At 38.3% G+C, this 17,595-nt stretch overlaps 1 protein-coding gene across 1 annotated transcript in view; it reads right to left on the reverse strand.

Moving 5' to 3' along the window:
- Window positions 1–17,595, reverse strand: part of cdh12a (cadherin 12, type 2a (N-cadherin 2)) — a 105,852-nt gene that overhangs the window by 36,086 nt on the left and 52,171 nt on the right. Inside the window, exon 6 of the mRNA XM_017705969.2 lies at window positions 15,382–15,569. Within this exon, the coding sequence (XP_017561458.1) occupies window positions 15,382–15,569 (188 nt within the window). The remainder of the gene's footprint in view (window positions 1–15,381; window positions 15,570–17,595) is intronic.

Consider the following 17,595-nt stretch of genomic DNA (forward strand, 5'->3'; position numbering starts at 1 on the left):
TTCACATGAACATCTGAGAGAATACCAACTAGCATCCATGCCACAGCATACTCATCTCCAGAGCAAGTAAATACATCTATTTTAACTGCTTTACACTTCAGAACAACAGCTATAGACAATTTGTCATATATAACTAAACATTCATTACATCTCAGTCCAATTTTTCTGCCTCAGTGATGTTTCCCGGTACTGGAACCAGTCATTTGTTAATTCGCTGGGTGTGATTGGTATTGATGTTTTTGTTTTTTTGCTGTTTTTTCATTTTATTATTATTATTTTTAACAGGCTGCCTCAGGCATACAAAGCTGGGGAGAAGGCATCAGCAGCCTGTCTGAAACACCTAGGTGTTTTTTTTTTTTTTTTTTTTTTTCCCCTTTCTTCTCTGTGGGCGGTCTGGTGAGCAGTGACAGCAACACAACGCCACTGTCCGCCTGCATCTTAGCAAGGAATGTAAAAATACAACATGAAGCAAACATCTGAATATGGCAAACCAATGCATTGGTTTTGAAAGGATAAAAAAAATCGTTAATCCTATTGTAGCAATAATGAATTGCACACTCATGTGTTGATCTAAATAAAATTCTAGGTGCATTTTCAAACATAATCAAAAAAACTGACACACTCATTCACTGGGGATTTAGCATCTCCAATTCACCTGACAGCATGTCTTTTGCCTGTGGGAGGACACCGGAGCACCCGGAGAAGGCCCACGCAAGCATGAAGAGAACATGCAAACTCCACAAAGAAAGGACTCTGGTTATCTGGCCGGGGAACTGAACCCAGCCCTTATGAATCTAGCAGCTGCTTATTCATTAGATGCAAATTCCTAATGCATTGCAAATTAACAATTCCTCCATATGCAAATTTCTTTGCCATTCTTTATTCATTTAATGTAATTTGCTTATTTATGCCGTTGTCTCAACAAAGTTAATTTTTTTAACATTATAAATAATGAATATCATGTTGGAGGTTGTGAAAGATCTAAAACCAAGGATCAGCTGCATTCTGAATAAAAGGGAGATAAATGGACATCAGTTCCGTTTGTTTTGTGTTGATGGAAGCACGTTTTTGAGGCATGTTCCTAAGAAAGTGGATATTTTATTGGCATACAATTGTCAGCAGCTATATGAGGGGCCTGATGAAGATTTTAGGGTGCCTTGTTGCTGAAGCCTCCCCTGTGGCATAGCACCCAGTGTGATCGAGTATTTCACAGATAACCCATTCATCTGTGGGTTATAAATCATAATATTTATCACTACAGTTTTGGGGTCCATTATGATGCACTTATGAAGCTAAAAGCTAGTAACTAACATCTCAAGCCAATAGTTGGTAATTAATTTCCTTCCCATTTCCACAGTTTACCTGAAATGTGGTTATAATTTGCCAGTTAATTAGCAGCTACAGGCTTGGTAAGGCTTTGTAATAGCATCAGAAGCACTGTGGAAAATGTTCAATTAAGCTGGCTTAACAAAGACTCGACCTCAAATCTAACTGCCACAAATTATGTCAGAAAACATCCCCCACACTGCCGCTCAGAAGGCATATTCAGATTCACATACATACTAGAATATATTTGCAACTGCCTGGGATACAATAGCAAGCACCTAGCAACACCTTAGCAACCACATCCTTAGGTTAACATAGCAATGGCCAACAATACCAAGCAACCACCAGGGGTACCACATCAATGGCCTACCAACACATCCTAGCAGCAACCTGGGATAACATGCTGCAAACTTACCAACCACCTAGTTGATTTTCATAGCAATGGCTTTTTCAAACTAACCTCACACACTTTCTCCTTCTAGTCCATCCAAGTTAAGGATTCACAGAATAGTGATTAGCAGAAAATGTTTTAGTACACTGGCCAAAAATGCTCAATTAGAGCATTGAAAAAAAGCTTAATTTAGCTTAGATCATCAGGAGCTACTGGCTTGACCAGGCTGAATAAGATCATTCCAAAGCCATCATGATGTTCCCCTTTTCAGAAATGAAGAAATGTAACATTTTAAGATGCATTGAATCATTTCCTAAAGAATTATGACTGAGGCAAATCACTGAGGTCAAAGATTTACCCCTTACCACCACCTCAGTACAGATCTGAATGGTCATTTGTGAGCTGATCTCCCAGCCAAGCTGACCGGCACTTAGATGACATGATTGGTTACAGCAGGCCAGGCATCGGGTCATCCACCTGGCTCACACCTCTGCCACTCAGCAGGCCTTATTAGTGCTAATAACACTAATGTGCTTCCTGACCTGAAATAAAGGGTATAGTAGAACTGTGAACTGCTCTTAGCTGTAGCTTTCATTATTTCTTGCATCACATCACGCAGAACAAAGGGCAACACTATTCCACCTGCACCATCATATAATAGAATTACTACACTATATTACGTTATTTGCAATAACGAAGGATGTAATGACTTCCGAGTTTCAAAAACTCAAAATATGAAACGGTGTTTATATTTATAACTGAACAGCCAATGTGCCTCTCACTCCTTTCCAAGTGTTTCTCATTTGTTCTACATGGAAAACACCATTGATGAACTAAACTAGGAATCTGGGTGCATCCAATCAGAGTCAAGTGGATAGAGAGGGGGTGGGGCTTATGATATGGGCAGGAAGCTTGTCAAATGATTGTTTTTGTTCTCTCAGCATGCAGTACACAAATGTCACACGATCACTGGGAGGCATCCCTGTGGTGCCATCAAATCACAAGTACTAGTTTAGACATTGAGCTATAAGCTAAGAAAAACAGTCACTGCACATTAGTGCAGTGCTTAACTCACTTATAAAGACAACAGTGCTTTATTTAGCATAAAATTGACCAAAGAAACTTTTTTTTTATCCTTGTAGCCACAAAAAAGCCAACCACTAACTTCCCTTGTTAACTTTTAGCTTTAAACATTAAAGCCAGAGGGATACGTTAAACTTTACTTTAAACCTACATTGAAGGTTTTTATTTTTTTTTTATTTTGTCCCAAATTTTTGTCTCTAATAACTGTATAGTTACATATGAACAACATATGCATCAATGTAACTACTAATTATTGAGTCACTGTTACAGATGAATTACAGAAGTACACCTCATGTCATTTATACATGCGTATCAACTTCAGTGTTGGCTCTTGTAATTACAAAAATATATCTTAATAGTTGTGACAGCCTATTTGCTCATGTAATTACAGAAGGGTTAACAACATTAATGAAACAGCAACTTCTTTCAAAAGATTTTTTTTTTCCCGAAGTGAATCAAAGTGTGTAATAACTGACATTAAGACATTAGTTAGACTGTATCTGCCAGCCTTCCTAACATTTAGGCAGCATTGATGTTGCTTGTGCTGAGACACTGGTTTACAGCTGAAACTGGTTAGTCTGTAGTGTGACAGAACAGCAGACGGCCCTTAAAACGGCCCTTATCTTAAAATGTAACGTTAATGGCATTTAATTAAATGTGTGGCATTAAACCCAAGTGTTTATATTACCCCTCCATTATTACACAGTAACTACATAATAACTACACAGAAATTGTCCACGTACTTTAAAGTGTAACTTTAACACTGCACTACAGGAAAGCTCCTGTGTAAAAGATGCATGTGTGTAATGATATGAGGCAAAACTGAAGCTGATACACATGTAAGTACATGGGTTGTACTTGTAATCCATCTATAGCACTGACTAAATCATCAGTAGTTATCTTGTTGTTGCATATGTTGTTCATGTATAACTATACAGACGATATAAAGTGGGATATTTATTTATTTATTTATTTGAAGCAAAACAAGTCAAGGCCCACATAGGAAATCTAGCACATTTTCGTTTAAATCTGAAGAATTAAAAATCTGCTTTTATTAATATCTCTTCCATTGACGCTCCTGTTTAGATGACTCTCTTATCTGAGACTTTTACATCAAGTGCCTGTCTGTGCCAGGTTAAGTGCACGCTGTTGTTAATATAACACCAAATACTATGAATATTTTTAAAATTCTAAGAATTTATGTTCGAAGGTTCTACTTTTCACTCATTGTTTTGCTAATAACATTTGAGAATGGGCATGTGCTAACACTTTTTCCATGAAATGTCTTTTCATAAATAGTTACAATTATGCTTAGAACTGTGATTTGATAACAAGGCATTATAAGTACACTTATAAATTGTATGAAAGCCTCGTACATTTGTTATAAAGTGCTGTAATTATTTCTTTGGTAAATTTATAAATGTGTCATTAGTCAAGTATCGCTATTCATTATAATGCCTTTTAACCAGATAATGAGCTGTATGTAGTTGTAAAAGAAGCCATCATATATTAATGGTTAAAAATGCAAATATTTAAAATGGTATTTTACTACTTTAGGTTATTCACACTTGAATAGATTAAATGTTGTACTGCTCGAGTGTGTCAGTGTGCACCCTATAACTTGCTGCATAGCTGAAAAAAGTTTCCCACCTTGCATCAAATAGATGCCACCTATGGATTCTGGTGATCTTTGGAGATTGTAGGGCAATCAATGCTCAAAATTATTGTTCTTCATAGATAAAACAATCATGTTTATTGTATTTGTTTTTTTTTATTTTCTGAATTAGAACTCTGAGAAATGAATATTTTTAAACTGCAAGTATTTGTTTTTTTAATTAGTTTGAAAATGTTTCCACCTCACATTACAAATACAAAAGTTTATACTATAGTAAAATATTTTACTTAATGTATTTATTAGTAGCTGTTTAATTCATTTATAACAGAGAATAACAAAATATCACTTCATCTGAAGCACTTGGTGATGGGGTGATAATATACATTACAAGGGCTCTATGTTTATGCACTGGTTATGAACCAGGCATTATGATGCATTGTGCACTTGTGTTATTAGGGCCTTACAAGGTAATATATGAGATTGTAATATGCTTAAAATGTATTGTCAGTAAATTGCAGAGTTAGAAGTAGATTAATACTTCTAATGTTAGAAGTACAGGCCAATGAATACAGTATTCATAGAATGTATCACCATATTAAATATTTATCTTTTGTTGGCATATATGTGGGCATACCAGTATTCAGTGGATAAATTTTATGCAATAGAAAAACTTGTAATAACTTGTCTGTTGAACCAAGTACACACCTCCCTGTCTACAGTGGTTGGGATAGTGTAGTGGATAACACCTCTGCCTTCTACACTGTAGACTAGGGTTCAATCCCCCACCTGGGTATGCACCTAACACTATATCAATAAGGGTCCTTGGGCAAGACTCCTAACACCACTTTGGCCTCCCTGTGTAAAATGATCAAATTGTAAGTCGCTCTGGATAAGAGCGTCTGCCAAATGCTGTAAATGTACAGTGATTGGTGCTTCCCCCTTTGGCTACAACACATTCAAGTAGGCATTTTTTTAACTGTCAACATGTTTCTGACATCTACAAAGAGAAATTACTGCCCATTCCACCATGCAGAATTCTTTCCATTGCGCAATGTGTGAGGGGTTTCCTCAAATCCCCCCACAGCATTTCAATGAGGGCTCAGATGTGATCTTTGACTAGACCATTCCATAACCCCCGGCTCCTTTTGAGCTAGTTCTTGGTGGACTTGCCATCATTATCCTGTCCACTTCTTCACCTTTTCTACAGATGGTCTCACACTATGCTTAAGCATTCTCTGGTATGAAAGACAATTCATATTCGATTCTATGACTTCAAGATGACCAGGACCTGAGGCAACAAATCAGACCCTCTTCTGTCCATAGCACATATGAACTATTCCAGAATAGTTCCTTCTCCTTGTCTTTGATTAGCAAACTTTACATCCTGGTGCACCTCACATATAGGTCGCATTTGTCTAACGATAGATGTTTGTTATCTCTTTGCCACAACTACCTACACATCACATGATGAAATTTTGGGAGTCTTAGAAACTTCTTTTAGCATCTTAAAGTCTGGTTTCGGGTTACATTTGCTAGGTGGTCTGGCCTTGAGGAGTCAGCAGTGGTGTTAAATCTACTCCACTTGTAGATGATCTCCTTCAGACAGAGGAATGATTGATTTCCAATATTTTGGATATCTTCTTAAACCCCTGCCCGAAGGCCTCAAAAGCTCTTTTGATCTTGGCATGCTGATTTCACACACATTCCAATAACATACCAGCTATCTGAGGTTTAAACAAGACAAGTTCCTCTATGATATTCTCTAACGGCATCCTAATCATTTCATATTGAAGTAACATTTTGGGGTGTACTTACTATTTCCACATTAGAAAACCACATTACTGTGTCATTTAAAGTGTATAAAAAAATGACAATGTTAATCCAAAGTGTCACCCGTTAAATCACGTCACCTTTATAGGTCAGTACTGTTTAAAATATGTTGAAAAGGTCTAAAGCTTTCAGGAGGTGTACTTACCTCTTTATGAGTATATTAAATTAGAAAGGAATGCAAATTAGAAGCATTTTCATTAGAGGCCTCAGACATTTGGAGCCCTCTATATGAACCCGAGACACATTCTCGCACTCTTGTTTTGCTGTATTGGAAAGTTTTTATAGCCTTTTTTTGGATCAATATGAATTTTGTGTTGTTACACCCTGAGTAATTCCATAAGAGCTTTAGAAATAGGAATTTCTTGTTGTATATGAATTTAAAGCTGTTAATACATAAACATTTGAATTAAAGCAGCTCTTCTATGTTGTGGTTAATTCATGGTGTCAGTAGAAATCCAGAAAGTTGAAAAGGAGAACAATACACAGCGTGATATCACACCCAATTACACTGCTGGGAAAACAAGCACAGTACACACACATACAGCCAGAGATCCATCTGCATTTATTTAATTTCCAAACAAAAGTACTAGTTATTCATTTTTCAGATATTTCTGAAAATAGATAATATTCAGCTGCAGAAAGAAAAGAAAAATTAAAGGAAAGGAAATAAATGAACAAGAGTTTCAAAGACTAGCAATATTACTGAAATTAATAACTGTGCATGGCCCGATATATATATATATATATATATATATATATATATATATATTTTTTTTTTTTTTTTTTTTTTTCTATCACAATTTTTTCAGTTTTGGATATAATTCAAAAGTACATTTTGTGCTTTACATTGTTTGTTTGTAAATTTCATGATGAATGGACCAAAAGAAATGGTTTAAAATGACCTGGAAAAAAGTCTCATTCCATCGACTTATGTTAAAAGTAAAGTATGTGTTTGTTTGTTTGTTTGTTTGTTGTGCTGTAAAGTTACCATTTTGGAGAGACAGTTTTGTTCAAATGACGGTGTACATATAATATACGATGAACGGACAATGAACAAACGTCAGCTTTTTCCTGCTTTCTTCTTTTCTTCGTGTATCTGATCTCAATCTTAACTTGGGTTCAGCTCCTACGAAGTCTTAATCGCGACTCAAACACGAGGTGTCCGGGTCTCAGTCCCGACCCAGATTCTCTTCTGGTAGTTTTGACTACAACTCTACATAGTAAACCACTAAAACTGATAACCCCCATCAGATAAACAATGCTTACATCTTTCATCTGATCTAGATCTATAGTGCTATAGGTCTGAAATGAGGTTTACATTCATTGATAATAAAACATAATAATAATTACTCGTACATATTTGCTTTGGAAATTACTTAAATGAAAAGTGGTCTCTGACTTTTGAAAAGTACTGTACACACACACACGCTATCCTCACACGGACACATGCACACAGACATGCTCTTATGCACACATACTAAATAATATCACATTCAGTGTTTCTTCTCATCCGAGTCTGATCAGATTCCTGCTGAGCACTCAAGTGCTAAAAATGATCAGAATGCGCATGAATGTAGCTACTGGCACGTTTCGGAGAACACATGCTTCACATGTCATATCAAAGACACAGCACTGCCACATTAACTCTCCTGCTGTTCTCCGCCGTGAACATAAATATTCCAGAACATCTTTAGCTGTGGCCGCATTCATGAAAAATAAAGCAAGGCAACTGGCAATCTCCCTGATGGCCTTTAAGGGGCGCTGTTTACTTCCCACTTGCTCATCCTTTGGAGAATGCTCTGCTGAGATTCAACAGCAAAAGTTTGTGTTTTTTGTTTTCTCTCCAAGCTGCTCATAAGAGAATCGGAAATCAGATGCACATCCAGAAAAGCTGATCCGAAAGTTGATTTGTTATTCAATACGGCACCCACACCAAAGCCCTAATTAATTCCCTTACTAATTGGCATTTATTCATGAATTCCTAATGCGGCTATACTATGTGAAAGAAGCTCATTTAGGTCAGTGGGGTGGTGGAAGGAGGGGGGGGGGTGCTAGAGCTTATGACAGAAACTTGAGTGTTTTTTCTCTAAATGCATAAAATAAAGAAGCTCTAATGAACCATAAAAACTGTATATATCAGGTGTCAGCATATTCATACGGCTTCCCGTCTCATGCCATTTTCTCCTTGTTTTAGCAGCAAATGTCCCCCATGGTGAGAATTCCTTTCACAAAGGCATTCCGATAACGTATTATTCGCTAAATCAAAGAGAGAGAGCCTCTTGGGCCGTCCATTTCAGCTCAGATAATCAGTGTGGCAAGGTAGTCAGAGGTACCACGAGCCCACCTCTATCGGGTTGTCCGCACACAGCCGATTATCCTTTTGAACCCATTTAGTCTCTGAGATCCTCTTACGGCTTCAACCTGCTCTAAAGCCTGGAGAGACCCCAAAATGTACCGCTTCAGCATTTCAGCAAGGTCCCAGTGCAACGCAGCACGGGGGTGGGGTTAGAGAAACAGCCGAGCAGCAGGAAGGAGGGGGGGGGGGTAGGTTGGGAAATATCACAGATTTTCTTTTTCAGTCTCAAAAAAAGTCAGACCAAGTTGTTTTTGCTGCACAATGTCTACTTACTGGCTGAAAAAACCAACAGATATGAAAAATAAAACGTGGCATACTTTTTGCATAGGCCACATTTTATGTAGATTTTTTTTCCTAATATGTTAAACTCTGCACATAAAGAGTGATGGAGCATTGAAATGAGTTTGCTCTCTACAGGATGTGTACTTTTCACTTAGAAAAGTGGTCACAAAGCCTCTTTCCTGCAGAACTGACCTGTGTCAAACATGCTGCCCCCTCCCCTTGCCTACACTAATGCATCTGATCTAGCCAATCAAGGGCTTCTGAAGACATTAATTAGCTGGAGCAGGAGTGGCAGATTGAGGTCCGAACTACAGTTTACAAGAAGGTAGATCTCCAGGACCAGGGTTGGTGACCACTGACTTTGTAGCCCTCGCCAAAGGCCTCAGTAAGGGCATATAGAGGGCACTTCTGACCACCCCTTTGAATGCCAAAATGAGAAACGGAACACCCTGCATGTGCAACTGTGGACAGGGGGACCACAAGTGTGCTGTTTGAGACTTGGCTTACTTCATCAACTTGGGGAAGAATGAAGAATACACAAATTAAATGAAGTAAAAGTCGACTGAGCTTAAAAATCCAGCAACTGCAATTAAAACAGCTACATGCCAAAAACGAATGTCCAGATTCACAATAAGTAAAAGATTTAAAACAACTGGAGCTGTAGTGAACCTGGAGGAGAAGGATGCAAAAGCTTTCAAGTATTATGGTTGGAGATTTGCAGAAGATGGTAGCCTTTTAGGGTCACCGAGTGCCCAAAACTACAATTAGATACCACTTCCAAAGCTTTTTATTTAATCTGTTACAAATGTGAGCATCTAAAGTGTGAAACTTTGACTGGCACCAGGCTCTGCTATGAAATGAGATCAAAAATAAATAAATAATAATAATAATAAAGCTTTTTCGCGCTTCATTCTACAGAAAATAATTGCATTGCCACTGTTAAGTGTGGTGAAGGATCTGTGATGTTTTTGGAGCTGTTTTTCCTCTTTAGGCCATGGAAACCTTGTCAGAATACGGCATCATTCTGGATACTTTGCAAATTATGCATTGAGGAGTGCTCTGATTCCTTGCTGTGTATTCTTTGATCTCATTACAGGCGAAGACTCATTGCTGCTATGCTGGTGAAGGGAGGCTGCATGAACTACTGGCAGGGGTGTCAATAATTACGACAGATATGTCGTTCTGTTTTCCTTAATTTGCCCCAATTAAAAGTTACATCTTTTCTCATATTTTCAATGTGATATTGTGCTAATTAAGCATATCAATATTTCCATCAATTATAGAGTTGATTATATACTGCCAACAGCAGTGAATAACACGTATGTGAGAGAATGGGAAGGTGCTATCCTTCACAGTTGATTGCTGTTAAAATATTTTTTCTTGCTTTACTGAAAATGAAAAGAAACTAACAATGTAGATAGTTTTATTTATATTTTGATATATGATTCTAGAAAAGAAATGAAAGATTCAGGCATATTAAGACTTTGTCACCAATCCTTAGAGTGGAGAATTGGAGGAACGGAAGAAGCAAGATGGCCCGTGGCTGAAGACCGAGGGGTTCTGTCATTGACCCTGTTCTGAGCCCCACAGTGAGGATCCCTCATATCCATTTCCAGCCTCTTTTTGGGTCAGCAGATATGGCACAGCCATTCTGCAGCGTAAGGACTGCGTGACTTTGTCCTGCGCTGCAGCTGTTCTGGAGTTTGAATGCAGCTTGGGGAATAGAGGTGAACAAAAAAAAGCTAGGAATAGAAAGGAAGGATGAGGAGAGTGCATGGTGCAACATCTCATTATATCACAAAACACAGTATTAGCATTCTCAATCACAGATGCCAGTTTTGGGGGGGTGGGGGGTAATTTACCTCTAACGTGGTCAATTAGCCAAGATTACATAACAATGGACAAAAGTATGTGAAATGCTATTTGGTTAATGTATGTTGGCTCCAAATTTGATGCCTGTAAAATGGTTCGGAAACCAGTGACATGAGCATGTTCACTACTGTGTCAAATCACCTTCCCATTTGTTTGGGGACTGAAGGCACCAATTGATATACTTCTGTAAGCAGAATGTTTTGCTATTCTTCCATTAAGGCTTTCATTTGCATGTTTTGCCCTTTATAATGCACCATACTTTTAAAATGGGAAACGGGTCTGGACTGCACATAGGCTGGTCTAATTCCCTTATTCTCTGATTATATACTCATGTTGCTGTAAGACTTGAAAAATGTGGCTTGGAATCCCTGAAAAAGATGTTGTCTTGAAGGCAGCATATGTTGCTCCAAAATGTATATCTTTCAGTGTTAATGGTGCCTTCCTAGGTTAGGAAGTTGCCAATACATTAGGCACTAATGATTTTCCCTACCATGGCACATCCTGGCTTTTGAACTTTACACTGGTAACAATTTGGATGGCCCATTTCTTCTTTGGCCCAGAGAACACAACTTCTATTCTTTCCATAAACAAACTTAAAATTTGTGTTTCTGGATGTTGTGGACCTCTGGTCATTTGTGGATGCAGAGATAAGTAATGTTCATTTGACAAAGTGTACCTACACTCATCCAAGTGATATCCATCACAAAAGCATGCCAGATCTTAATGCAGTGCCATCTGAGGGATCAAGGGTCATATACATTCAGTTGTAGTTTTCGGTCTTGCTCTTTAACATAGGCCAGTCTAATTCACTTATTCTTTGATTACACACTCATGCAGCTGTAAGCCTTGCAAAATGTGGCTTGGAAGATGTTGTCTTGAACAATTTGATTAAGTGACCCTTATTTGTCCCACAATGGGGAAATTTCACCTCTGCAATCCAACCCATCCTTGCAGTAAAACGCCACATACACACTAGTGAAGGCACACGCTAGGGGTCAGTGAACACACCTGCTCAGAGTGGTGGGCAGCCCTATTCGCAGTGCCTGGGGAGCAGTTGGGGGTTAAGTGTCTTGCTCAAGGGCACCTCAGTCACGTCCTGTTGGCTCAGGGGATTGAACTGGAAACTGCAAGGGTGGTTCCCTAACCTTCAGCCCATGACTGCCCCCAAAATTTGCACCATAGAGGATGAAATGCCTAAGTACTTGCACTTGCTTGTTGAGGAATGTTGTTGTTAATCTGTTGGATTATTTGCCATAACATTTTTGGGAAAAGTGGAAAGCCTTGACCCATCAAACTGGAATATGCTGCTGGCATCAACTGCAGAACGAGTGTCTATTAACAAAAACCAATGACATAGATAAGGAATAATGCTGCAACCTTCCATAACTTTCATTTTTAGATCCACAGAGATATTCCATGGTTGCAAATGCACAAACTAGAAAAGGTCTAGACACGAAGAGGAAGCTGCACTGCTATCCTGAATGTATGGAATTCTCAGGCATTCTCTATCCTGTCATCATGCGGCCCTGGACTCCTGCAGAGCTAACTGTTGTGGCTGAGAGTAATGACAGAGCTAACCTCACCTCTCCATGGACAACTGAGAGCACTCCAACCACATCCACATGCTTTTACCAGGCCATTCTGAACAGCTAAGCACTTACACGCGCGGGTGCTCGGCAACGTAGATTGGGCACGTTACCTGATGTCTGTGGGGATGTCTACTTGTCACAACGCATCAAGAGGTGGGAGCGCCTGATCGCCAAGCACCAACTGATTTATTCATGCCATCTAAATTCAAAAAGATTGGACATTTCCCTTCCCCAAACCCCAAACAATGTATTTTTAAAAGTGACTGAAACAGACTCTCCCCTGCTGTTTGTGCATCAACACTTTTGGCATGTTGGTGAAACAGGGGTTGGGATATCCTGGGGATAGTTGTAACCCACATTAACGAGATGATGGATCCGGCTTTTGATTGGAGCAGGCAGCACCACAGAGTGGGTAAAGCATTAACAGTTTTATGACCGGTAATGCATTATTCACTGAGGATAGGGAAGCTGGTGTGCTGCAATAAGAAAGGCTCACCCTGGGGCAAACAGGAAAATGCAAAGTCGTGTATGAAAAGCATTTGGCCGAAGAAGCACAATCGGCTTATGCTGTCATTCCTATATGCATATGTACAGAAAAAGGAAGAAGAAATAAGCTGGCTTTAAACAGTTAGTTAATCTAAGACGAATAATCAAGGCTGAATTTAGCAACTCACATTCCAAGGGACATTGGAATGAGATCTGAGTCTAGATCAACACACATCATCGGTCTTACACATTAGGATTCTTCTACAAATTGAGAAGACCTGCCAATTCGTATGAAAATAACGCTGTACTGAAACAAATGAAAAATAAACTCTGTAACACTTTCTGTAAATGTCAAAGTTGTAAGGATCTATAAATACATATTATAATGCATTCATAAGGCATCATAAGCATGGCTATAATTTTTTTTTTTAATGAATTACGTGTTATAGCCATGCTTATGATGCATTATGAATTGTTAACATAATGCATTATAAGTACTGTTCATAAAAAATTATAAGAGCCCATAAGTTGTATTAGTCTGCTCTACGTAAAGCATCCTGTACTAAAGTCTCCTCCAGTGTTAAGACTGAGGCTTCAAGTTGAAGTATTTACTGAAGGATTTACTGAAACACTAAAACACAATAAAGCTCATTATATTGATATTTATTATCACAGTCATTGCCACTTTACTGTATTTGTAATATTTTAAACTTCTCTTTTTTGTCTTAAAGTGTTTATTCTTTTAAATAAATGGTTGCAAACGTAACAACTGCAATTTCCCTCCAGGATCAATTAATTACTCTGATTCTGATTACAGGCTTCAAATGTCAGTTTTTAAACTAGTGCACCCACCAGTGTTTTACCCAATGTGGGAAAGTCAGCGTACACCAGTGTTAATGTGCACCACTGTTAGCCTGGCACTGACTTAACACTGCATATCCAATAGAACGCCAGCAGAAATTAGCATTACTGTAGTGTAGGGTTTCTAGTGCTTGACGTTAGAACCAGTGAGGGGACAAATTAGAAAGACATCACGCTGCTATCTTGCCTATCTAAGAAAAGCACATTGCAGCAGTAATTCTAGACTGGACAGCCTGTTTGGAGCATCTGAATTGCAGCCCTAGTGATGAGAAAAATATTGAAAATCTCAGGGCATAAATAACTTCATATTTGTCTTTATGCTCTCCAAGCTGGGACTGACTACTACTTATAATGCATTACATTAACAATTCATAATGTATAATAATCAGGGCTATAAAGTGTAATTCAGTGTAAATCATTTTATAAATATGTATAATCATGTTTATAATGCCTTATAAATGCATTATAACATGTTACAAATGTGTTTATGATGTTTACAAACAAAATTCACGTGAAGTGTTACTTAAAACTCATCAACATTAATATGGCTAGTGATGACTGAAAGCTAGTGGAAGCCTTTTAGCATTTCTCGAAACCTACCAATGTTAATCAGACCAACACTGCATGGAAGCCAGAGAAGTCCAGTTAACATATCCTTAAAAATCCAAAACATAAACATGGCGAATTCTGAATGAAAGCTAGTGGAAGCCAACTGTCATTTTCTTAAAACCCAACAATGCTAATTTGGCTAAAACAGACTGAAAGCTAGTCAGTTAGCATATTCACGACAATCAAAACTAATTTGGCTAATGGTTGTGAAGTGGCAGCAGGACACAGACGCAAAGACAAAGAAACGAACAAATGGTTAATCCAAGCAGGGAAACAAGGCGGTCCAGAATATCGCCCGGTATGGCCTACTTATTTATATTTATGGCATTTGGCTAACGCTTTTATCCAGAGTGACTTACAGTTTGATTGTTTTACACAGGTAGGCCAAGGTGGTGTTAGGAGTCTTGCCCAAGGACTCTTACTGGCATAGTGTAGGTAGCTTACCCAGACAGGGGACTGAACCCCGGTCTACAGCGTAGAAGGCAGAGGTGTTACCCACTACAGTATCCAACCACCTGTTGCTCTCATAGACGCAATGCTTCACACTATGCCTATGTTAAGCCATGGCTTAAATACTAGACCTAACCCTATTCACCTGACCAACACAGGTGAATCATACTAGAATTCCAGGGAACATGAATGCTGATAGGTCTGTGAGTCAGAGTCTGAAGTCTCACAGAATCCTGGGAATTGGAGTCTGGATGGGAGTTCTCTGGATGCGTGACGATGGTGAACAAAATCTGGTGGAAACAAGTTGCCATATTCTTAAAACCCAACGAAGCTAATTTGGCTAAAGCTGACAAACTTAGTGGAAACAGTTGCCATATTCACGAAGCCCAACAATGCTAATGCGGCTAACAATGACATAAAGCTAGTGGAGACCAGTTGGCCTGTTCTCAACGCCCAACAGCGCTAATATGGTTAACGATGAACAACTTGCTTAATGCTCAATGGCTGGAATTGGCTGAGCTGGAAGTAGTGAACATTTCCTCAAAATAGGAATGCTGAATTCATACAGCCAATAAATTCCATTCCTTCCTAAGTTCTTTGTCTTTTTATTTTAGTTTTTTTTTTTTTTTACCTTTCTCAGCACCACTATGCCCTCCTGAGTTTGTTCATCAGTGTAGATGTCAAACATGGAGCTGCTGTCTCCAGGAACAATGCTGTACTCCACTTCTGCATTCTTCCCCAAGTCCAGATCATGTGCTTTAATCTTCCCCACTGAGGACCCGACTGGCGCAGATTCAGGAACCCGCAGGTGAAAAATACCTGTAACAAGATTCACAAGAAGAGCATGAACATAATATAGAAGGAGAAAACAAGCAGCAACAAACCTGTCACTCAGGATAAGACCTAAAGGCCCTCACAATAAGAGCATGCTCCTAGAGGTAGTTAGCACTAATTATCCACTAATCACTTCAACAGCTCTGCCAGCGAGTGCAAGCATAGCAATCACATTTGCAAAATCCTTCAAAGCTGTTTGTATTTGTGCACAACGAAAACCCCGGCTGTCTTCCTCATGGACAGTTATGGATCTAAGGCTCTGAGGCATGCTGGGTCAGTCTGGAGGAATGATGCTTGCTGTACACAAAGCCATTGCTTGTTAATTACAGCATGCAACAAGCCAAACAATTGCCCTCAGGCATTTTTACATGTTCACTTGTCAGTTGTCAGTTGTGTTAATCCTGCCATGAAGCAATCCATGAACACACTTCTTTGAGATTTATTAAAACCTTTCTGCAGCTAAGCTAAAGTTAAATTGACAAATGCTGTAAATTTATTACAATTTGGAATTAAAATGTCAGGGGGCAAAACTGTCCCTAAAGTTGTTAGTTTTTTTGCAAACATAATCTGGGTTGGTTTTAATAGACTTACGGAGTTGTGCGTCATTTTGTCATTTTGCTGTAGGGCGATGTTTATCTGATGTAAATTTCCATAAACATTTAAAAAGCCTTATTCCAATATCCATTGCCTATCACAAAGGCAGCTATTGTCAATGTTGATGTCAAGTTGACGTAACACCTACTTAAGGGAACATTGAGCTTTTCTGCCATGGGTTGTCATGCCATTAGTTTGAGTGAAACATTTATAACAACCGAGTTTGTAGCTTAGTGTTCTTGTCTGTTTGAATTCTATTGGACATGCAATGTTAAGTCAGTGCCAGGCTAACGGTGGTGCACATTAACAGTGGTGTACATTGACTTTCCCACATTGGGTGAAACACTGCTGGCAGCTCTAGTTCAAACTCTGACATGTGAAGCTGTAATGAGTTTTACTGTGTTTTAGTGTTTCAGTAAATCCTTCAGTAAATACTTCACTCTTAACACTGGAGGAGGCTTTAGTCCAGTACGCTTCACTTTAATTAGAGTGGACAAATACAACTTGTGCTTTTCTAATTTGTTATGAGCTGTGCTTATAATGCATTATGTTAACAATTCAATGTATAACAAAATAACAAATGTGTAATGCATTTGTATAAATATTTATAGCCATTATAACATGTTATGAATGTGTTTATAGATGTTTATGAATGTGACATTCATAGAAATATTCAAAGTAGTGTTAGTAAGGCATTATAGGAGCTCTAAGTAAAGTGAAATGTAATGTACTAAAGTTTCCTGGGCTGGATTATTTGTTTGTGGCATATGAAATGTAAGACCTAAGCCCCAAACGTGCAGCCCTAACATTTTGGAAATGCCATGATATAAATTACTTGTCTCACTTTATTACTTGACAATATAACGTGTTGTTAAAACTACTTAGAAATGCAACAAACAATTCATAACAATTTGTAATGCATAATAAACAAAATAAATAATAAAAAATTACACTAAAGTGTAATTCCTTTGCATAAACTTTTATAACCATGCTTGTAATGCCTTATGAATGAATTATAACATGCTGTGAATGTGTCTGTAGATGGTTGTAGAGATGGTGGTCACAGAAAGTGTTATCAACATCACTAGTTACACAAAATTTAGGCTATTACTACCAAAGCAACTCATCAACAGATTTGGAAATGCTTGCCAGTTTTCACGAGGGTATATTGGTAAAAACGCCTGTCCTATTAGGTCAATGCAATGTGCAGCAGCAGCAGCAGTAGCCTGCATGCATCAATATTTGTATTTTGACTACTTAATAACCATGTAATTTAGAAGATCCAGTGATATTTGAAGTAAAAATATGCATAAAATATATAAGCTTGTTTACTGTTGCAGTTGTTTACTACATGATACATTGATTTTTGAAAATATTGTTTATTTTACCATAGGGAAATAAAAAGGCTTCGACACAG

The sequence above is a fragment of the Pygocentrus nattereri genome, chromosome 19 (genome assembly GCF_015220715.1).
Source record: "Pygocentrus nattereri isolate fPygNat1 chromosome 19, fPygNat1.pri, whole genome shotgun sequence".
In the NCBI taxonomy this organism is placed as follows: Eukaryota; Metazoa; Chordata; class Actinopteri; order Characiformes; family Serrasalmidae; genus Pygocentrus; species Pygocentrus nattereri.